At 41.1% G+C, this 21,429-nt stretch overlaps 1 protein-coding gene across 5 annotated transcripts in view; it reads right to left on the bottom strand.

Moving 5' to 3' along the window:
• Positions 1–3,170: 3,170 nt before the first annotated feature.
• LOC138201303 (formin-like protein 2) overlaps positions 3,171–21,429 on the bottom strand; it is a 47,368-nt gene continuing 29,109 nt past the window's right edge. Inside the window, exons 7-28 of one of the 5 annotated variants that reach the window (XM_069154680.1) lie at positions 18,481–18,589; positions 18,179–18,255; positions 17,120–17,213; positions 15,631–15,705; positions 14,351–14,461; positions 13,890–14,039; positions 13,431–13,532; positions 12,713–13,034; positions 12,271–12,465; positions 11,353–11,373; positions 10,241–10,365; positions 9,943–10,145; positions 9,449–9,683; positions 9,263–9,331; positions 8,701–8,781; positions 8,473–8,602; positions 8,204–8,367; positions 8,022–8,123; positions 6,968–7,063; positions 6,397–6,520; positions 5,250–5,369; positions 3,219–3,308 (exon numbers count right to left, since the gene is read on the bottom strand). In XM_069154680.1, coding sequence (XP_069010781.1) covers positions 5,278–5,369; positions 6,397–6,520; positions 6,968–7,063; positions 8,022–8,123; positions 8,204–8,367; positions 8,473–8,602; positions 8,701–8,781; positions 9,263–9,331; positions 9,449–9,683; positions 9,943–10,145; positions 10,241–10,365; positions 11,353–11,373; positions 12,271–12,465; positions 12,713–13,034; positions 13,431–13,532; positions 13,890–14,039; positions 14,351–14,461; positions 15,631–15,705; positions 17,120–17,213; positions 18,179–18,255; positions 18,481–18,589 — 2,677 coding nt within the window. In that variant the 3' untranslated portion in view covers positions 3,219–3,308; positions 5,250–5,277. Of the gene's footprint in view, positions 3,309–3,745; positions 3,846–5,249; positions 5,370–6,396; positions 6,521–6,967; positions 7,064–8,021; positions 8,124–8,203; positions 8,368–8,472; positions 8,603–8,700; positions 8,782–9,262; positions 9,332–9,448; positions 9,684–9,942; positions 10,146–10,240; positions 10,366–11,352; positions 11,374–12,270; positions 12,466–12,712; positions 13,035–13,430; positions 13,533–13,889; positions 14,040–14,350; positions 14,462–15,630; positions 15,706–17,119; positions 17,214–18,178; positions 18,256–18,480; positions 18,590–21,429 lie in introns of all 5 variants that reach the window. The other 4 variants (XM_069154679.1, XM_069154683.1, XM_069154682.1 and 1 more) reach the window with 4 other exon arrangements.

The raw sequence follows: 21,429 nt of genomic DNA, 5'->3' as shown, positions 1-21,429 counted from the left end.
TATTATCATATTTTGGACGACATGCTACACTATGACTTTTTTATTATCATATTTTGGACGACATGCTACACTATGACTTTTTTATTATCATATTTTGGACGACATGCTACACTATGACTTTTTTATTATCATATTTCGGACGACATGCTACACTATGACTTTTTTATTATCATATTTCGGACGACATGCTACGCTATGACTTTTTTATTATCATATTTCGGACGACATGCTACAGTATGACTTTTTTATTATCATATTTCGGACGACATGCTACACTATGACTTTTTTATTATCATATTTCGGACGACATGCTACACTATGACTTTTTTATTATCATATTTCGGACGACATGCTACACTATGACTTTTTTATTATCATATTTCGGACGACATGCTACAGTATGACTTTTTTATTATCATATTTCGGACGACATGCTACAGTATGACTTTTTTATTATCATATTTCAGACGACATGCTATAGTATGACTTTTTTTCCCTAACGACATGCTATAGTATGACTTTTTTTCCCTAACGACATGCTATAGTATGACTTTTTTTCCCTAACGACATGCTATAGTATGACTTTTTTTCCCTAACGACATGCTATAGTATGACTTTTTTTCCCTAACGACATGCCATAGTATGGAGGAATGTCTTTTGCACAAATACTCACTTGGTCTCAACGATAAAGGGATGAGATTTTTGTGGTCACAGGTTTATCATGATCATTGTGACCTCGCATCTTTCACATGATTGTGAATATGATATCTCAGGAACACCTTGAGGGACCTTTTTTAAATCTGTTAAAAATGTTCACTTTGACTGGAGGAAGTGGCCGTCCTATGCCATACTCGTGAACAAACCATCTCAGGAACGCCTTGTGGGAATTTCTTTAAATTTAGCGCCCTGTCATTGACTTGGGCTGAAGTATGAATTGATTTGAATTTGGTAGTCAAAACTGTAACGTCACAAAACACGTTTGTGGCAATAACGTAATATTTCATACATTATTTAACACCATAACTGACAACTGGTTAGCAGAGGCATACAACCACTCGGTAGTAATTCTAGTTTTATATAGTTCAAATACTGACCACTATATGCTGCAAAGGTATTATTGCAACTATTTTATGTCATGTTATCTATGTAGATACAGTAAAGCGCTGTTGCAATTTAAAATTTTACATCATTCCCCCATTCACATAACACCAGGTTTCAACTACAGTCAGACAAAATTTTTTAATTAAGGTCAACACACTTTTATGTTCAATGTAAATAGTTTATTTGATCATATTCGTTGAAAATCTCAGATCCCCTAATTTAAAAAAGCCCGTTTTTTTTTTTTAGTAATAACCACAAACTGCCTAAAATAAATTTTGGGTAAAACAAAAAAAAAACAAAAAAAACATCAGTATTATGCAGTTAAAGAAATTTTCCTATTCAGACGGTGAAGTGGAGAGAAAATCTGAACGAAATCACATGCTTCAGTGGATACTCTTGCAGGAGGGTGAATCACTCAGCCACAAAAGCAGCTCATTACAGGTCAACTAATAGACACTTGTTTTAATTGTTAGTGTGGCCATCAAATTGGCTCGCATGAACAATTGCAAATCGGAACATGTTGCTGGCTTTGATGGACCTGTTACGCCCACAAGCAAACTCAGTGATCCTGTTGTGCCTCCTGCACGACTGTGACACATTACGGTTAAACACACTGCTGTAGATTTCTGGCTGCATTTGGCTTAATTAAATATACAAAAATGGAAACAAAAACTATAAGTTAAAATAACATTCAAGTTGTATAGCACAAGGCAATGAAAACTTTTGTTTAAACAATATGTACAATATTAACCATCTGGTAATGTGAATTAAGTAAAAAAACAAAACAAAAAAAAAACATGGTTTGTAGCAAAATATCTGTACATATAGGAAACCTTTCGTGTTGTGTACTTTTGTTTTGCAATATTTTTAATGACAATGGACACAGACAAAAAAATGACTTTAAATGGATCTTTTCAGTGGTTAAATACTATACATTAAAATTACAGTAAAGTGAGTAGACCCGGTAGCCGGGAATATTATTAAGCTGTAAAACGTTCACAGAAATACAATGCTAAGTTATGTCCAGTTCTGACCGTCAGATCATCCAGTAGGGTTTAGTATTTTTCATGCAGTTTTTACACTGGATAGAAAATGTATTCATTATGCTTCAAAGGCTTGTTTACTCTGCTTAATTTGCTCCCAAAAAACAGATCAATTGCTGCGCAGCTACAGAAATGCTCAACTTTAAATGGACAGTCGAGTTTTGCATTCAAGCATAAAGTAATTTTTTTTTTTATTACAAGCTACAAATCTTGGCTTGACCCAACATGTGGGACATGATAAAAGAAGTCCTGTTACAAATACGGTTCACATTAGACTGGTCTTTTATATTTTGTTTATTATCTACCATATGCAAATATTTTTACAAATATAGAGTTTTAACTATTTTCTGATCACTGTCTTCCTGCTAGATCATCAGCCCTTTTAGTAAAACTTGAGTAGCCTCATGAGATGTGAAAAAAAAGTTTGCGTTGTAAGAGGAATGGACGAGAGCACCGGAATGTACCGAGAAACTACAGAAGTGTCAAAGTCAACACTACAAGATGTAATATTTGTAACAGCTAAAGGGAGCACGTCCCATACAATCGACAATATCTTTCCAAGGTAACATCTTTTCACATGGCTCTTAAAGGCCACTGCATGTCCAGTTTTACACATCATAAAATTAAAGCCAGGTCAAGTTGTATTGCTCAAAGTGGGATTTTTTTTTTTTTTTTTTTTTTTTTTTTTAAGAAAAAGAAAAGTCATCAAGACAAAAAAAAAACAAAACGATGAGACCGCAAAAATAAGTTCAGGCACTTGGCTCGTCTAAGGTTTCTGAATCAACCTTTCAGACACTTGAAATTCAGTCCCATACATGTTCCAGTCTTTCATAGTGAAACGCTGCTACTATAGCACAGACATGGAATATTGTGTGTTCTTATGTAATATATATACATACTCCTCACAATGGCTGTTACTAACAACCATCATCTTTCACCTGTCATCCTTCACTCTGCATCAGACATTCAGTCACTCCCTCTCTCTGGACGTAACACGTCCCCCCCCCACCCCCACCCCCCGCCCTCCGTCCCCAGCACATGCACTGTTCCCTCGTCACATGACCACTTCGCCATTGTTCACCGGCCGCAGGTTCTGGTCATCAAAGCGTCTCCTGACACTCCTCCGCACAGCGTCCGCCCGCCTGTAAGGCTGATTCCTCAAATCTGGGATGGAAAGAAGGGATTGGAAGGGAAGGTGTGGGATGGTGGACAAAAGAGCTGTCAGTCATCTTGTCAGGACATTTTGATGAGCCCACATGTTCAGGAGTGCTGGCAGCCTGTCTTTCAAAGCAGCATGACGTCTTTACAAAAAAAAATTAAAAAAAAATCCCCGCAGGTCAGCTGTCTCTGGGTATTACGTCTGAGACAGGGCACATGGTTTTCACTTGTAAACTTCAGCCAGAAATCTAGGTAACCTTCGATGCATCATGTGAAACCAAGAGGAGGCTTTTTCCATAAGAAACTACTGAGGAAGAGCAGGCTATTTACCATCAGACAGAAATTTACTGCTATAAAAGCGCACTAATGAGGAGAAGGGACAGGCAGTGAACCATACATAAAGAAATGAATAGAGGAAGGGAGGTAAATAAAGAGATGCTTGCCAGGTTTGGGACACATCCACCACTACAGGGGTGCTACTGGAGGAGTTCCTTACCCTCAAGTAGACATTAGGAAATTTTGTAATATTATTCTTCTTTAGGGCTAGATGAAGAGAAGACAAAATGAAGGTTAAAAATGGAGGGAGGAGGCCGACGACAGCATGTCAGCCCAACAAGTTCACATTGGCTTTGCCGAGAGAGCGCTGCGAGAGCAAAAGCAGAGTGGGGGTAGGCTATATGTAGAAAGGCCAGAATAGGGAATGGGCGTGAGAGGGGGCAGAGGATGTTAACTGGCTCACCTGGCAGAGGATGATGGAGAAGGGATCAAAGATTTTATTTTTTTTTTTCTGTTACTAGACCCAGACTGCTTTGCAAAGTGGCTACCAGCAGGCCAGGAGACGAGCACATTTCAAACCTCCAGTACCAAGCAACTGTGTGAACTGTGTTGATTGTTATGTTTAATAGCATCATGACCAAAAAAAACAACCAAAGCATGCATGCAGCCAGAAGAATGAATGACCACTAAATAGATGTCGTTTCAGTGAAACAACCTTGTTGCATGTCAGTAGCGCACACGCAAACACACTGCTGAGATGTAACAGACTATTTATCAATACACGCCATGCAGAGTATTAATGAGCCTGCTAGACCGCAGAACGAGGTGACCTGTTCAGCAGGCGGCAGGAGCAAGAACAGCATGTTAACCCTAACTGGGAGAGCAGGGTTGCATTATGGGAAAGCAGCACGGACGAAGCTGTGAGCATGCGAGGACTGTATGAATAGCAGTAATGATAATGTGACAATAAACACACAAACATTTATAATTATAACAATGACTGAAACACACAGAAGCAAGTTATAATGGCACAGACACTTACACATCATAACGTTAGTCACACCTGCAGTGTAGATGATGACTGAAGCGTTTATATATGTATATACATACATATACTACTGTATAATAAGTGCAATATGTTGGAATGTACTGACTAAATCAGAATCTAAGACATAACTTGAGACTCAAGACAGAGGAGATAAACTATTACCATTCATAGCTCACTATTTAATTTCAGTCTACAGCCACTAGATGGCAGCACCCAGTTTAACTTGATGAGAAAAAGTACACTCCTCACCACTTTTAATCTCCTGTCAGAACACATACTGGTGAGTCTGGAAGGCCGTTCTCTTTGTGATATTGTGGTTTGTAGTGGTCGATAAAATAATGATGATAAATGTAGGTGTCACACTTTCATGCATGGCAGGCAGAGAAAACCATTACCCCCAACATCTCGTCGTGCTCAGGAAAGGGAGAAAACGCACGCAAACACGCACACTCAGGCATGTGTGCGCGCCTTCGGAGAGCAATGAGATCAGGCACGGTGCACATGCACTGGTTCGAAGTGTGAGGGCTGAGTGTGACAGTTAAAAAAAAAAAAAGGTGCGGGGGGAGGCATGCAAGGAGGGAGGAGAGAAGGACGTAAAGAAGAGAATGTTTTGTTCCAGCAACCTTTGAGAAGAGAGAGAGTTCTATAAGCTTAGTAATGGTACTCCTCATTGAGAGCGGGCTCGCAGAAGAACCGAGAGCCACGCTTGGCTGTGCGGGCGGTAAAGGGCACGGTCTTCAGCACTGCATTGAGAACGACAGGGACAACAGCCAGGACAAAAGAAGACAAACACAATTTAAGAAAAGCAGACCTCTACAGGGGTTTAGCACTGGTTAGCACTCAGCAAATACCCAACAACTGTATCAGAGTCTGAGGAAACATATCTCAAAAGAGTGTCTGAGGTCCAGTTCATGCTCTACTGGGAGGCCTCACAAAGACTTCCTTTTTTTCCCTGTTAAATGTTTCATCTTTTTTTGCTGGATTACATCAAAGTTCAACTGGTACCAAAATGTGGATCAATAGAAGTGTCTAATACTGACGTGTTAATATGCAAGTAGCATTTTACTGATACTCAATTGCTTGATTATCAGCCAATCGTAACTGGGTTGTTCCTAATAAAATCCATTGTGTTTTATGTTTTGTGTGTAAAATATTTTTCCACAGTCACAAAAAACTATTAGTGGAATAAAGAGTACAATATTTACTTCTGAAATGTAGTTGAGTAGAAGTATAACATAGCAAAGAAAACCTTAAAGTACCTTAAAACTGCATGTAGGTTTACTTAAGTACTGTATTTGAATAAATGTATTCCTTTACACTCGACCACTGCCTTTAGTAAGTTTTAGCTCCCCTTAGTAAACAGTATTTATTTCCTTTTTGATATATTAACATTGCAGAAAATAGTCATTTGCTGGCCCTGTCTACGTACAGACGGTGTTACAAAGCAAAGACAAAGCAGATAAGATAAGCAAATGATCATCAGACGCATTTTTAGCTGAATGGCACTGGATTAGCTGTCAGAGCATGTTTGTACTCCAGTTTGGTTCTCAAACAGCCGACAGCCGAAGTCACTGTGTTAGTTGGTTTAGGATTCCTTTGTTAAAGACTGAATTTACAGCCGAAGGAAACCTTCATGCAGAGCGCCTAGTGTGTGTGTGTGTGTGTGTGTGTGTGTGTGTGTGTGTGTGTGTGTGTGTGTGTGTGTGTGTGTGTGTGTGTGTAAATGTGAGTGGGTGGCCCCAGACTGGAGCCAGGTCCGGGTGACGTTACCCGTGATGATGTCCTCGATCGCTCCGTCTTTGCCCTCGTAGACATGGCGGCTGTCTTTCACCTGTTTCCTCCTGAGCTCCTGGATCAGCTCTTGCTGCTGCCGCTTGTTTTTATGGGATGAAGACTGAGGAGGACACAGACACAGAAAAACCAAGATATTACGTGAAAGTATTAGTAAATCATGACTACAATAAAACCAATAAAGGAGTCAACCGTCCGTAAATTCTTTGAGCTCAGTTATGCTTTTGTTTCACACATCCTTTTATTCTGTGCATGTAGTGAGTTAATTGAACAACTTGAATTGTATAATCGCGGATTATGAGCTGATGTGATGTGTCTCAGCAGGGTGTCAGACTGTGGAACTACATACAAGCATACCCAGCAGGCAGCCGGTGCCCAGCTAATCCTGTGATCAGGAGTCTGGAGGAAGAGAGGATGAAGCGGAAGGGGAGGAAGTAGGGCCGACTTACCTTCTGCTCATTGTGATCCTTTGTAGCCTCCTGCCCTAGAAAGTCAGGGGGAGGGTGTAGAGCAGGAGGGGACGGGGAGGAAAAGAGGAGGGTGGACTTACCTTCTGGTCCTCCTCCAACATAGCTTCTTGCTCGAGAAGTTTCTCCATCATGATCTGCTCCTGTCTCTTCCTGTGCTCATTGTCCTCCTCCGCTTGCTGAGGAGAATACATATTCACGTCGTGTTCACAGATTAACGAGTAAAAACTCCTGTCATGATATTAGAAACTCTTATTCAACAGTTTCCCTGCATGTGCTGCACAAGCTGAGATTCCACTGCAGTATCATGATGTGCTGTAAATGAAGTGACACGGATGTGGTTTGGAGCAGTTAAGAAGAAAAAGGATTCCACTGAACAGAGTTGACACACAGCAGCTGTGAAAGGAAAACAACCGAAAGCGACGAGACACTTCCAACAAGTCTTGGATTAAATCCCACTTTGTGTACATTCTTCAAATCTGATTAAACTGTGGCTTTGAGTGAAATATAGAGTATTTAAACAGAGTCATCATAATACCCGCATAAAAAGACACTCTAAAGAGCAAAAACTCTGTGTTTTGTTTGTGCTGGTATTGAAGTTTATAATTTGTCAAATGTGATCATTTATTTATAGAATTCTTCAATTGTTCAATTAGTTTTGGTAGAGAAGAAAATATTGATGAATTATTAAGGTTTGTTCTGTTTTGTTTGCAGCCAGGGACCCACTGCCTGGTAGTTGTTCTTGGTTTTATTGTTTTGTCGAGTTGCTTGCTTTACCGCCACCTCATGTTGCTCTAAACTGGTACAATGATCAGAATATAGATTGTGAACTCCCCTTGCTGGATGCTGTCAGATGGTGAATGTGGGATTTTTAAAATTCTGTTAAATGTCTACCAACCCGTTCTTTGATGCTTAATGTTGTTTTTATTTTTTTAATATAAACCTGTTTCTCAGTTATATTAACTTCAATGGTGTTTGAACTGTCTGTGGCTACGAGGCCGCTGCCACAGTACTGAAAACACCAGAGGGCGTACAGTAGGTCTAGAGCCAGCCAGCATGACAGGTGTGTTGTTTCACCTTGTTGTGTGTGTGTGTGTGTGTGTGTGTGTGTGTGTTTGACACCATTATCCAACTCACCCTGTAAGCTTTAACAAATCGCACGAACACCGGGAAGAAGACAGATGGCGGCGTGGTTTTGGAGTTCTCCCCGAAGAACTTCACTGCCTCGTCAAAGGCATCCTTTCAAAGAAACAGCAGCAGTTCTATTTAGGAAACGTTCAGGTGACTTCCAGCAACAAAGACAGTTGTGATCATAATACCTGCGCAATCTTGGCGTCGTCCTGCAGCTTTTTCAGCTTGCTCTCATTGTGTGTGATGAAGTCTTTGAGCATGGTGTTGTGGCCGTGCATGCTGTATTCTCTTTTGGTCAGGTCCATGCCTCTCTGCAGCTCCCTAACGTCCAGCAGGACGTTCTCCAGCGACACTGTGAACACGGAGGCACTTAGTTTGCGCGACATGAAAAACAGGTGGACTCTCAGATGCGGATTTTAAACGTGTTGTTTACTTGCAGCTTCACTGTCTGACTCACCTGCTGCAGCTTTCTCCACATAGTGCAGCTCGTTGTAGAAGAGAGACACTTGTGTGTATTTCTCCTTTACCACGTTGGCTATGTAGTGTAACAGCGTCATCTTACGGTCCGTCGACTTGGTATCAAGTAGCTGGGGTGAAAGTAAAAGAGAAAACAGATGTGTTGAAACATTTACAAAGAAAAAGCTTTAAAATTCAGCTTTAAAAGGTAAGCGAGAAATCAACTCACCAAGTCTAAACTTTGCAGCTTGAATCCATACACTGCACCTCTTTTGCTGCTGTTCATGTAGTTTCCGAGTGCCAAGATAATCTAAAGAACAGAAGCAAAAAAGAACGCGAGCTTTAGTATCTTGGTTATGAATGCGTTTTTTTTTAAAGTATGCACATGTAAAGATAATATTCCGATTTCTGAAACCTGGATAAGCCCTGGCAATAACATGGAGAAGACAAAACTGCTCCGCAATGTCAGCATTGAATAGTTCCAAGCATGCTATAAGACAAATTGGTCTCATTTTCAAAAGTAAAATCAGGTTAACGATTTCAACATTGCCTGTTCGTGTTGTAAACAACACAGGGACCTGTGCAAGTAGCAGTCATCGGTATCCGGGATACAAATACTTATCACGTATGGGGGGGATATGAATAACCAGATTCCTTTGTGTTCTATGTACATTATTAGCCATATCTGGAATATGATCCAAACTAGCATAAACATCTTAACTGGGATAATGAAGTCTGTGTAAATATATTCATTGAGAACCATGCACGTGTTCAACATTATGTTCAGTTACCTCTAAAATCTTCTTTAGTTTCTGTGATGACTTGATGGACACGGATGCTGCAATGACTGCATGTAGTTGCTGCGGGAAAAAAAAAAAGTGAGAATGAAGAAAATTCAGTCGAGAGTTGTTGCTTTCTGCGATCACCACCTGTGAAACCAGTAGCAACGAGCGTGAGAGCGTAGCGTCTTTACTGACCGGTGTGAGCATCTGCACACTTTCAGTGAAGTTGCCGATGAAGGCCATAATGGTCATCTTCTGCATGAGCCGCTCGATCTTGCTGAACTGCATCATGAAGCGGTCCTCGTCCGTCAAACTTTCAAGCGGCTTGCGCTCCTTCTCGAACTGCCGCATGACTTTAATCTCATTCTCCGTGGGCTGGAAGCGCATTAGACACTCCACAAAGTCCACCGGCAGAGTTCGAAGGTCAAACCTGGAGGAGGAGAGATAAATTTGAACCTTTTTTTTTTTTAACTATAAAAATCTATTTGTCATATAACCTATATTAAATTGTAAATACCAAAATCAATCAAAGTTGAATTTGTAATTAATCTCTGGTCAATTTAAGAACATTCATTAAATACCAGCTGACAGTTGATTCATAACTATCTTGTTTTGTTGAGGAAAAATGTATAACGTGCGGCGAAAACACGCGAGAGCACCAGAAGGATCGTTTTATGTTAAAGGCTTACAGCTGAATGGCCTTGCAGATCTCCTCAGGCGTCTTGCCCACTTTTCTCAGCGTGATGGCCATGTTCTTCGCCCGGTTGGAGTCCAGCAGAGTCACCTTGTTGGGCACCTTCTGGATGACCTTATGCTTGCTCACAGTGAGGTCGACGGGCGGACCCTGGGCTTTCGTCTTAAACATCTCCTCGAACTCGTCGACATTCAGGTCCTACAAGACAACAACCAATCAATTGATGTATTGTAATCCTGGGAACGAGGCAGGGAACCGATGAGTAGTTTTTTTAGTGGGAGGAAGAGTTTTACCTCAAGTATCCTCTCATCATCTATCTCATTGAAGACAGTCCCGTTGATCTGGTTCGGTTTCAGGGCGACCCAGTTGAAGACGGGCATACGGAACTTTGTCTTGATGGGTTTCTTGATCTTAACAGCTAAATAGGACAGAGACAAGTTAGCACAGCGTCACTATCTATGATCAGAGGGTGCACACAAACATACATTCACACGTGCAGGTGTAGGGGTAGATAGGTATCTGGGACTGGTAACACACACGGATGACTCCCTTGGTGGCTAGACGCTACGACTAATCTCTAAAAACATACAATCCCACTTTATTTTCAACACTTTTAAAATTTACTGGATACTTCCTGTGCCCATATAAGTCCTTCAAACTAAACAGAAACGTGGTCTTTTTTCTTTTTTTTTTTAAAGTAGAAATAAGCCTCCTTGCCTGACAGGAGAATAAGACCAAAAGGGTATACCTGTACAGAACATGGTGCATATGGTAAAGATTTCCTGCCATGCCCTGTGACACACTTTTAATTGGACAGGTTAAAGCTAATTGTAGCCACCAGAGCTTCTTCATTGAAGCTGAATATTGCGGTGCAGGAGAGATAACGCTGTCGTGGGAAAAGTGAACAAGATTCCAGCTCTGCACTGTGCCTATTGCTTCAATCGTCTACGTGCCACGGCAGGTCGTTGCATCTCAACATGCAATGAACTCTTTAAGATGTGGCAATATCACTACTACAGCAAGGTGTGAAGGTAAACCATGCAAAGGTTTGAAAAGTGGTATTTTCTTTGCCGTTTAAAAAGTTTCACAGTGAATCTTGCAGTGAGAGGGGAAACTGCAAAATGGCAAGAAAATTCATAAATTCATGTTTTGGAACATGAGGGTAAATAAATGGCTGCGAGATGTGGCATTAAGAAATAAGAAGACAAATTGTCTGTGAGAAATGTGAAAATCAATGATTATAAAGAAGCTTTAATTCAATAACTGGGACCTTTTTCTTGCGTTTTCAACAGGGAGACTGAAAATACCATTATCAAAACTTGTGGGAAAGGAAGAGAACAGTGTGGGAGGGTGAGGGGGTTGGGGGGTGGGAGTTGAGACACCAAACATGACAAGCAGGACCTACAGAAAAGTTTGATGGGTCCCTCTGGTTGGCAGAAAAAAGAAACAATTCAAAGACAATTATTATCATTAAGAAATTGGCCAAGTTAGGGAGAATGATTCCACACGCACATCTCCAGCACACAGTGCAGTAAAGGATCTATGATCTGAAAATAATACTGAAGGGGTTTAATAATATTATTAAACTGGTACTGTTGTATTTTTTGACTAAAAGGCTTTTAGTTGCTCAGGGCAGCATTTTAGCTGTTATTTCACCGTAGAAACCGAGTGTGTCCACTAAACCCTGATGGGAACCCATAGTTTCAGATGTCTATATAGTTTAGATATAATATATATATATATATATATATATATCATTGTAATATTTTATTTAGGCCCACTGACTAAAATACAGCTAAGAAATGTCCCAATATGTACCTATATAAATTGTACTGAACAAAAAGAAGCTAGTCAGGGGTTACTAACTCAACATTGTACATCACATGTATGCAGCTGCTTCATACTAAAAGCCTCCGAGCCTCGGGTCTAGGCTTTCATTAGGTTCCCATCAACAAGAAGGCCTTCACTGTGATACGGCTGCTGCACTCTTTGAGGCGGCTTTAAAGTAAACCTGAATTTGCAGTGGAGGAAAGTATTTGGAATAAAGCTAAATTTTCTTACATCTGTGACAAATCAAAGCAAAGCTGCAGCAGGAGCTACTGGCTGAATTATTATCTGCTTGTCTGATATTGCAGCCCCTTGTGATGTGTATTAAAAAAATAATAATAATTTCTGTAATAATAATTAACGGTATTACTTTAACATACAGATATGCCCAATACATTTTACTTAAAAAGAAGCTGCTGAGGTGTACATTTTCACTACATTGCATATTACACATTAGCATTAAGCCACAAATATGATTCGCACTAGGTGATCTTACCTGCTAACCCAGAGTTCATGATGACAGTGGGTGTCCCACATCCAGGCAGTGGGGGGGCTACAGGAGGAGGTGGAGGAGGCAGCGGGGCTGATATCTCTGAGGCCAGTCCTGGAGGTGGAGGGGGAGGTGGAGGAGGTGGCGGTGGAGGTGGGGGAGCTGCTGCTGCTGGAACTATCGATGATGGTCCATTTAGCACTGGGAGAGACACAGCGGAGGTTGTCAGGCGGAAACATAACAGAGGAGTCATGTTTCAGTAAATGATGAAGCATTTCCTGAACTGATAATATAATATAGGTAAATGCGAATAAAACCATCTTACATAAAAAGTCCCTAGAAGTCCACATCTGTAACATTTTTAAATCCTGATATTTGGAAAATCACTGATCTGTGGTTATTATTTGTTCTTATTCAGCTAATTAAGCTGTGCTAATGTTAAACCTACATGTGCCATTCGCTGGCAGTGGAGGTGCTGGAGGAGGCGGAGGAGGTGGCGCAGACGAACTCGCTGCTACGCCTGCGTGGTTTGGACTGACAGCTGAACCGCTTCCTCCAGGCATGACACCGGGCACACCCTCCACACCGCAGGGGGGCGAAGCCAGGATTGAGATGCCTCCGTCTCCCTTCTTGTGGATCTTGATGGTGCCCTGCTTCTCCAGCTCGTGGATCTTCTTCTCCAGGTTACTCTGTCTCTGGATGGCCTCGTCCTTCTCCTTCAACATCTGACGCAGCGAGTGCACCTGTGAGCTGGTGTCTTTGTAGACTTCCTGTGTGGAAAAAAAAAAAAGAGAGACAGAAGAAAAAAGTTAAGAGTTGTAAAGATACGAGAACAACCAAGGAGCAACAGAAAAATAAATATTAAAATGTACTTGTTGTTGATGTAGATCATTTCACAATTTTAATGTATAATAAGGACAAGCTTTATATAAAGACATTCTAACTATCTATACTTTGCGGCAGTGTTAAAAGTGCTTTGTGTTTTTCCCTGACACAATTTTTTTGATACTACAGGTACACATGTATACAGTTAATCCATATAAAAATGGGTATGCAGTGTATGTAATGATGGATGCTCAAGTATGGTATTCTCCCACGAGTGTGGACACCTAATAACCAACTATCATCAAGTTAAAGAATAGATGTCAGTGAACAGAGATTCTGACCCTGATAGATTCCAGGTCCTTGTTCCTTTGCATCAGCTGCTTCTCCAGCTCCACAATCTTGGACATGGCCTCGTTCTCCATGTCCTGCAGCTTCTCTGTCATCTATGAAAACAATAGCCAGGAGGAAAAAGGTCACAAAGGTGATGTGAGCTGATTGCAATGACAACATTTATCTCAATATATTGACGTAGAACTCCAGCGGGGCAGTAATATAAAGCATTTAACATGTTCATGTTATGAATGTTAAAAAAGATTGTGTGTTTTCTGGTGGCTGACAGGGAAGTGAAAACGTGGGTTGACAGTAAATCATAGAACAAACTGCTGTGCACTCCATCCGTTCACTTTGTCATCAGCTTCCTGACGTTATCATGTAGCCTTTTGCAGGAGAAAGAAAATGAGATGGAGGAGTCCGTTGCCTGATGTCAGCGAGTAAAATAAAATCAACACGAGAGTTCTCACATGTGACATGTTCTCCTCCAGCTCCTCCACCCGCTCCAGGGCAGCATTTTTGGTCTCTGCATCCTCCAGAAGGGCTCCCACGTCAAACACGTTATCCAAGTAGGCCTGGATCTGGACCTGCAGCTTATCGCTCTCCGTGTGCTTTAGTTTCTAGAAAAAGGACACAAAAAGTGAATGAAGAGGAGAATTCATTTTTTTTCACTTCATCACGACATCACAGCCTCGGAGGCCAACATCGATCTCGTCTCTGCAGAGCGGCAGCAGACCAGGGTCTACAAAACTGACTGATTTTCTTTTCTGAAGTAATGGAAAAGCCATTATTGACTGCTTTTCTGTGGTTGCCGTCTCAGGAGTGCTGTAATGAAAACCTATGCTCTGGCCTGAGCTGAACTGTAAGACTGGGAATGTTCAGAGAGACGTCTGTCTGTCTCCTTCTCCTGCAGCATTACGTCTCAACTCACCTCCAAGTAGTCGTCCAAACACAGCTTGGTGAAGTCGAACTGTAGGTGAACTCTGAAGTTCATGTCCTCCACTGAGTGCACGACAATGTTGATGAACTGCATACATGCCACCTAAGGAACATAAACAGGTAAAGTTAGAGGGAGAGGATACACAGCATATACTGTAGGATTTATAGTACAGGTTTTTAAGACATTGTTTAAATGCAGTTGTAATTAGAAATATTTAAAAATGTTTTGTGAGCATGAAACACAGTCTGATGACAATACAAAGTGTGCCAATAAACAGATTTACAGTTCTTATATAACAGTCTGCTACTTCCATGGTTTGTTTCAATGCTCATTATCATATCTGTTGCCTTTTTTTATATCCCCTCCCTTGAAATTGTGTGAATAAATCCTCGTTATTTTGCTCGCTTAGCTGGCAGAGTAGCTTATCTGGCAGATTAAAGGGATCTGAAAAAACAAATTAGCAAAATCAGCCGGTTCAACGGTATTGGCTGCCATATGCGAGCTTGCATAAACAGATCAAGTGGGATCTCCTCACATTGTCTGATGTACACACACATGCGCACACACACTCTTCCTCACACTGACAATGGTTTAATGAACTTCCTGTAAGAAGCTCAGTTGTCTCGGTGTGACATGGCAGCTTTTGACAAAGTCTGTTTGCTTTAGTGCTGCTGTCGGACGAAGCCCCACCGGGGGACCGTGAGCAAAACCTGCGACAGAAGTCCTATTCAAAGTCTCATTAAACCCTATTCAAACACAGCATCTGTTGGTTTTCACTTGAATCCATTAGAGTGGATAGGTATGGATACGATGGATACGTACTTTGAAAAAAAAAAATCCTGTATGAACTGGCACTTTGTTCAGTGTTTTTGTTTTTTTTCTTTTCTGCCAGACTAATTAGCACTACTCAGCCTGGAAATGACAGACTTGGCAGGAGTTCTCTGCTTTGGGCCACTCCAGTTTGATGCACTGCACCACACATTTGTAGTTTGTGCTGTGATGAGAAACCTCTCACGGAGACTGATCGTCCCATTAATAACTTCATTATTTATGAGCTTTAAAAAAAATATGTAAGGACATCTGTCTGACTCACAGATTACATTTCAAATTGCTTTCTCTTGACAGCATTGAAAAATGAACGGGAACACATTCAGTCTGGTATTCTTTGGCTTGGAAAAAAAACTTCACAAGCCATCTCCGGTTTGTCCAGTGATGGGGTTTTCGAGGGATTGCAGCACAATCAATAGTCATTAGAGTGTCTATGGACTTACCATGAAGTCAATGTTGTTGTCCTCGTTCTTGAAGTACTCCATTAGCCTCTCAAATCGCTGCGTCTCCATACATACCTGCGAAAACAAAGCACATGTCACTTTACTGCCTTTATCTGAGAGAAGGTATAGATAGGAACCCACAGTAATGGATGGAATCAGTGATTTGTATAAATGAATCCAATCCACCCCTTGTGATTTATGCTGAGCATAAAAGGTGACCCATAAGATATTTAGGCTTTTATTTAAATGCCACTTGTATACAGTCACACAAGAAAAATGCTTTTATTTTTAAATTTAGCTGGGACAGGTACCTCATGGAGCTTTAAATCATATATAATCCACAATATTAGGTGAAAATAAATAGATACTTCACCGTTTAGCAGAATCTCAGAAAAAGGGAAACATTACTAAAAACAATAAATTATGTATGAAGCGCTGCCGAATATTTCTTGCATTTTATGTACATCTGACAGTGTGTTCAATGATAATTGTACAGTGTACTGTTTTTGTTTTGCCAGTAAAGTCTAGTTTGAGTGGAATTTGAGACGGAGACAGAAAGATAAGAAGAGAGAGGAGCAATAGATGCTCTGCAGTTCACAGAGTTCATCTGCAGGGCAATGAGGGAGACAGAGCATGATAAAGGAGGGGAGGAAGAACGAAGAGGAGCGCATATCCAAAAACCTCAGTGTAATGCTTCAAGCCTCGACATGAAGCCCCATCATCCAGCGACATATCAAAGTCACTCAGCAGAATAGGTCTAACAACATTACGTAACAAAGTGGCACTTTTCAGCAAAAAAAAAAAAAAAAAAAAAACCAGAGCAACCATAATCAGGCATGATGGAGTCAACATCACGCTATAAAAAAAAAAAAATCTATCCTCACATGCTCCCAGCAGCTTTTAGTATCATAATAATTTCTCAGCCCTCATCTCATTAGATGAGCTACGTTCTTTCTAAGCCTTATCCTCCCACTAATGCCAGAGCCGCTGAGAGCAACACTCAATATTTCATTCAGGGGTGTAAATATTACATTAACTGCAGTCGGCCCATGTTTGTGGGCCATATGCTACAAAATGGGGCTGCTGTTAGCGCCCACGTAATCATTAACCCCCCACTCCTTTCTCCAGCAGCCAGAATACCTCAACCAGACAGGCAAAGGGTCAAGTCAAGGCTATCTATTACATCTGTCTCCCTGCTTTTTTTTTTTTTAGCTTTGATGCGATTGCCAAATCTGCACACATAACGGTTTTCTCTGAGGGCTGAGCAGCTCATCCTGTGCTATGCAGCTAAATTGGTGTCTGTTATCTGTTGACAAAGAGCTCATTTCTAACCGATATCCCTTTGAAGCAACAAGGAATCGGCTGGTCTCATAAGAGTTAGGAGGAACATTCCTCCAGGGCTGAGTCACTGTTTGAAACTGCACAGTTGAAATGTAATGACATATTCGTCTCCTCAGACCCCACTTCGCCTCCTCCATGCAGCTCGTACCTCCTTAAAGTTGTCGAACGCAGAGAGAATAATTTCGTGGCCTCCTCTCACGAGACAAACTGCCGCCAGGAGCTCCAAGACCAGAGCTTTAGTTCTGTGAAACAGGGAGAAAATAATGTCAGGAATAGTTAGTAAATGACAAGTGCCAGCGCAGCAGCAAACCTGTACTTAAACATGGAGCAGACAAAATGGAAAACAGTGTAATTTGCAATCATGTCACCACTGAAGCATCTGTGTGGGATGGACCGACATGTTCACAATTAATGTCTTTTTAAGTGAAGCGCACATTATTATGTAATTAATCAACTTTATAAAAATCCTTATCATGCTGAAACACCCAGGATATGAATGCTGGTTTAACTCAGTTAGTATTAAAAAGTTTTGCAAAGTCAAAAGAAATTTTCATTCTATCCACTGGTTAAAAAGGCAAGCATAAAAAATGAATACTTCAGGCCTGTGCAGAGTGTGTGTGTGTGTGTGTGTGTGTGTGTGTGTGTGTGTGTGTGTGTGTGTGTGTGTGTGTGTGTTACATCACACAGGACAGAAACATCCTGAAAACCCAGTCTACAGTTCATTCACGCAAGATTTCTCTGTCTGGATGAGACAAAATATGACAGGTGATGTGAAGTGACTCCATGTCCACTTTTCAGGAAGTCCTGAAACCCCAGGGCACGAAGTGAAAACACACGCGCGCACACACACACACACACACACAACACAAGTCCTGCTATCTTTCTTTGTAAGCAGCTGTCAGTGGAGTGGAGTGTGCCAGCGGTGCCCTGGCCCGTCTGTTAGGATGAAATGTGGCCCTGAGCAACAACGACACTAAGTCTGGATCGGACTGTCCAGGTGCACTGAAGCTAATGTCCATTATGGATCTGAGTCCAAGTTGGTAAATAACTGAATTTATAGAGCTCTAAATCAAAACAATGTTATTGAATCTTTAATGACAGAGTCTTTTTCATTAGCAAAGAGAAACTTGAGTTTTGGAGCTTCACACGTTGACTTTCTGAGTTTTTCTCAGCTCTAAGTTGTTTTAAACTTTAGGTTTCAACTTACCTTGGGTTTTTATTGTTGAGGCTTAGTGCAATTTCATTCACAGCATGTGGGTGTGACATGACCATGTTGAAGCCATACTGGAAGATGAAAAATAAATGAGGGAGAAAGACAAAGACAGATAAGCTAATTAACAGAGAAGACAGGGCACTGAAAAAGCAAGAGGGCATTCCTCTACATAATATATGAAACATGGAGAGCCAGCAGTGAGCAAATTGAATTTGGCTTCACTTAGATAAGTTGGCTTTAGCTCAGAGGGACATGCAGTCTGTGCGGATGTTCCGTGTAGAGTGCAGAGGGCGGACCTGGTAGTTCATGATAGCACGCAGGCACATGATGCAGACGTGGACGTCGTCTTTCTTGCAGACCAGTCTGGAGTTTTTCAGCGTTCTCCGGCTCGGCAGTGTGTTGCAACTAAAAAATGAATTATAGAAAAGACAAAAACACATCAGTGACGAAGGAATAATAGATGAGTCGATGAGTGTCTGAACACAAACAAGAGTCCACAAGGACCGGACAAATAAGAAAACAGATGCTATTTATAAATGAGCCCTCGTCACACACCGTCTCCTTCACACAGGCAGGCTGTTAAACTGCCACACCACCTTACATTAACACACACACACACACACACACACACACACACACACACACACACACACACACACACACACACACACACACACACACACAAACACACAGGCCATATAATCTACAGCCACACACGGGGCCACTGGATGCCTTCTTTCAATTGTTTTGATTTACCATCCTTCACAAAGATATCACTTACAGCTAACACAATGGCAGCCAGCCATTTGCATGCAGCGCAATGATTGTGCAGCTTTATGTGGACAAAAGCAAGGCCTCTACTCCTGGTTCAGCTCTCACAATAAGAGAAATGCTGGAGCAGCAGTATTACTGTATAATATGCAGAGCCAGTCACAGCAAAACAGTATATTTTCAGACTTTTGTCACACGGTTCAATTACCAGCCAGAGTTCTGGGGAAAAATGTGTCTTCAGGGTACTGATAGACACGTCGACTCGTGTCAGTTCCCGTGCCTGAAGGCATGACTCCACTGAGTCACAACACAGTGTGTGTGTGTGTGTGTGTGTGTGTGTGTGTGTGTGTGTGTGTGTGTCTGGAAAAGACGAGACTAGCTTTTAAGGAAGATGCAGCAACTTCAGAACAAAGATGGTTGATAACTCATCTTGAAATAAACATAAAAATAAACCAGAAAACTTGAAGCACGTTGTTTTTGTTCTCACACAAGTGCACATCTGACGTTTGCAATGAGAACTGGTGTTTAATTCCGAGTATTTCTACACTTTGCATTCAGCAGACTGTGGTGCCGGCCGAGTGCAAAACAAGCTCCCTGACGTAAATGCAGTCGATTCATGAGATTCTTTCTGACAGAACTGGAGCGCTCCGCTTCACACAGCAGGAAGAATAATCTTAAAGGACTTCTGTCCTGGGGTTTTCTTCTCCTGATTAATCAACATCCAAAAATTAGGTTTTAGCAGGAAATGAGTAAACAGTGTTTCTTAATCACAAAGCCAAGTGATGATAGATGATGACACAACACCAGAAAATACCTTGATCTGCTTCGACACGTCTCAAATGATTTAACTAAATTTTTTTGTAACGCATTAAACACAACACAGCGGATCCAGAAGGATTTACAGTACACAGACACTGAACTAAAACTATTCAAGAAACTGTACTGAAGGACAACAAACTCATTATCTAACAATGCAGCTTTCAAGCAAAAAAGCTTGAAAGCCTAAATAAAGTGTTACCGTAATCAGATCAAAGAAAGTGGGAGGGAAATTTGATGCAGCTCAGTTTTGTAATGAAAAATTGTTCTAACATTAAAAGTTAAATCTACTGTAAGGACAAAGCGCGCTACAGAGACAGCAGTTAAAATAACATCGAAAGTAATATGGTGATGACTGCAGTTGGTAAAGTGATGAGATATGAAGGGGAGGAATAATGTGCTCAATTTAAAAGACACGCTACTGTCAAATAGGGTTACATTTATTATTCTATGGGGGAAAGGTGATCAAAGTTGGCCCAAAACTAGAGGTTACATGCTGTGGACTGAGTAAAATCACATCTGATAGATTTTAAACCAAAGCAGGAACAAGTTTGGAGACACCCAGAATCTGATGTTCTGGTTAGAAATCCAGACACCAAAACAGCAAGAGCAGAATAAAGAAAACATGATTTAAATAACAACACAGAACAACATTAAGCACTACTACTATAACTATAAAATACAAAATAATAAAATAAAATTGAATTGAATAGCTATAGGCTATGAACTACAGGTCTCACACAGCTACATGCTACTAGTTAACTCCATGTAACTCTTCAGCCATACCGTCTTATTTGAGAACACTTTGGACAGCTCAGTGTGCTCGATGTCCTTCAAGATGGCAGTTTACAGAAGACACATAGACAAGACTTAGTTTTGGCATCTAGTAGTTGGCAGATATTGAGTTTTGATGATGCTAGGTTAAAGCCAATCTAAGAAGCATGAGGGCAAAAGATTCTGTATTATGGACATTAAGAGTTATAAAAATCATTATCAGATCAGAATTTTTTTTTTTTCATAATTAATGTGACAATATTGCATCCAAAATACAGAAGATTTTTAGAAGCTTACAATTCTATCTGAACTGATTGTAGCCTAGCATTTGGCTTTGAAATGGCTGGTGTAGAAACTAGGCTAGCTTCTGCACAGAATGGCATTTAGGGAGCCACACAAGCAGCACACAGACACAGAGGCAGGAACAATGAGTGCAGAAAAAAAAAAATTGCTCCAAGGAAAGGAGAATTCAGTCTGAAGCGCAGGAGGGGGTGGGCTGGCAGTACAAATAATTCACATCCCCAACACAGACAGTAGGACAAATAAACTGGGCAGCACTAGCAGGGAGGCATAAACTACAATGAGGCAGGGGGAGTGTGCATGTGTCGTGTGTGTGTGTGTGTGTGTGTGTCTGTCCACAGCATTGCGTGTGTGTGTGTGTGTGTCTTGAAAAGGAAGTTGGATGCAGGGTTAAGGCTGCAGAGAGCTCACTGTAAGCCAGCAGAGCGAAGCTGAGACCTGCCTGCTGTCGAAGACTGGCAGACAAAAGAGCAGATGACTACGGAGGAACACCGGGACAGGAAGAGAAGAGACAGTCAACCTCAGTGAAGACACTCGGACCACTTTCACACACTGCACACGCTCGACAGTGTTGACACAAGAAG

This window comes from Embiotoca jacksoni, unplaced genomic scaffold (genome assembly GCF_022577435.1).
Source record: "Embiotoca jacksoni isolate LCO1_2020_lvr unplaced genomic scaffold, fEmbJac1.0.p SCAF_2, whole genome shotgun sequence".
Lineage (NCBI taxonomy): Eukaryota > Metazoa > Chordata > Actinopteri > Embiotocidae > Embiotoca > Embiotoca jacksoni.
This window is presented reverse-complemented; position numbering and strand designations above follow the sequence as displayed.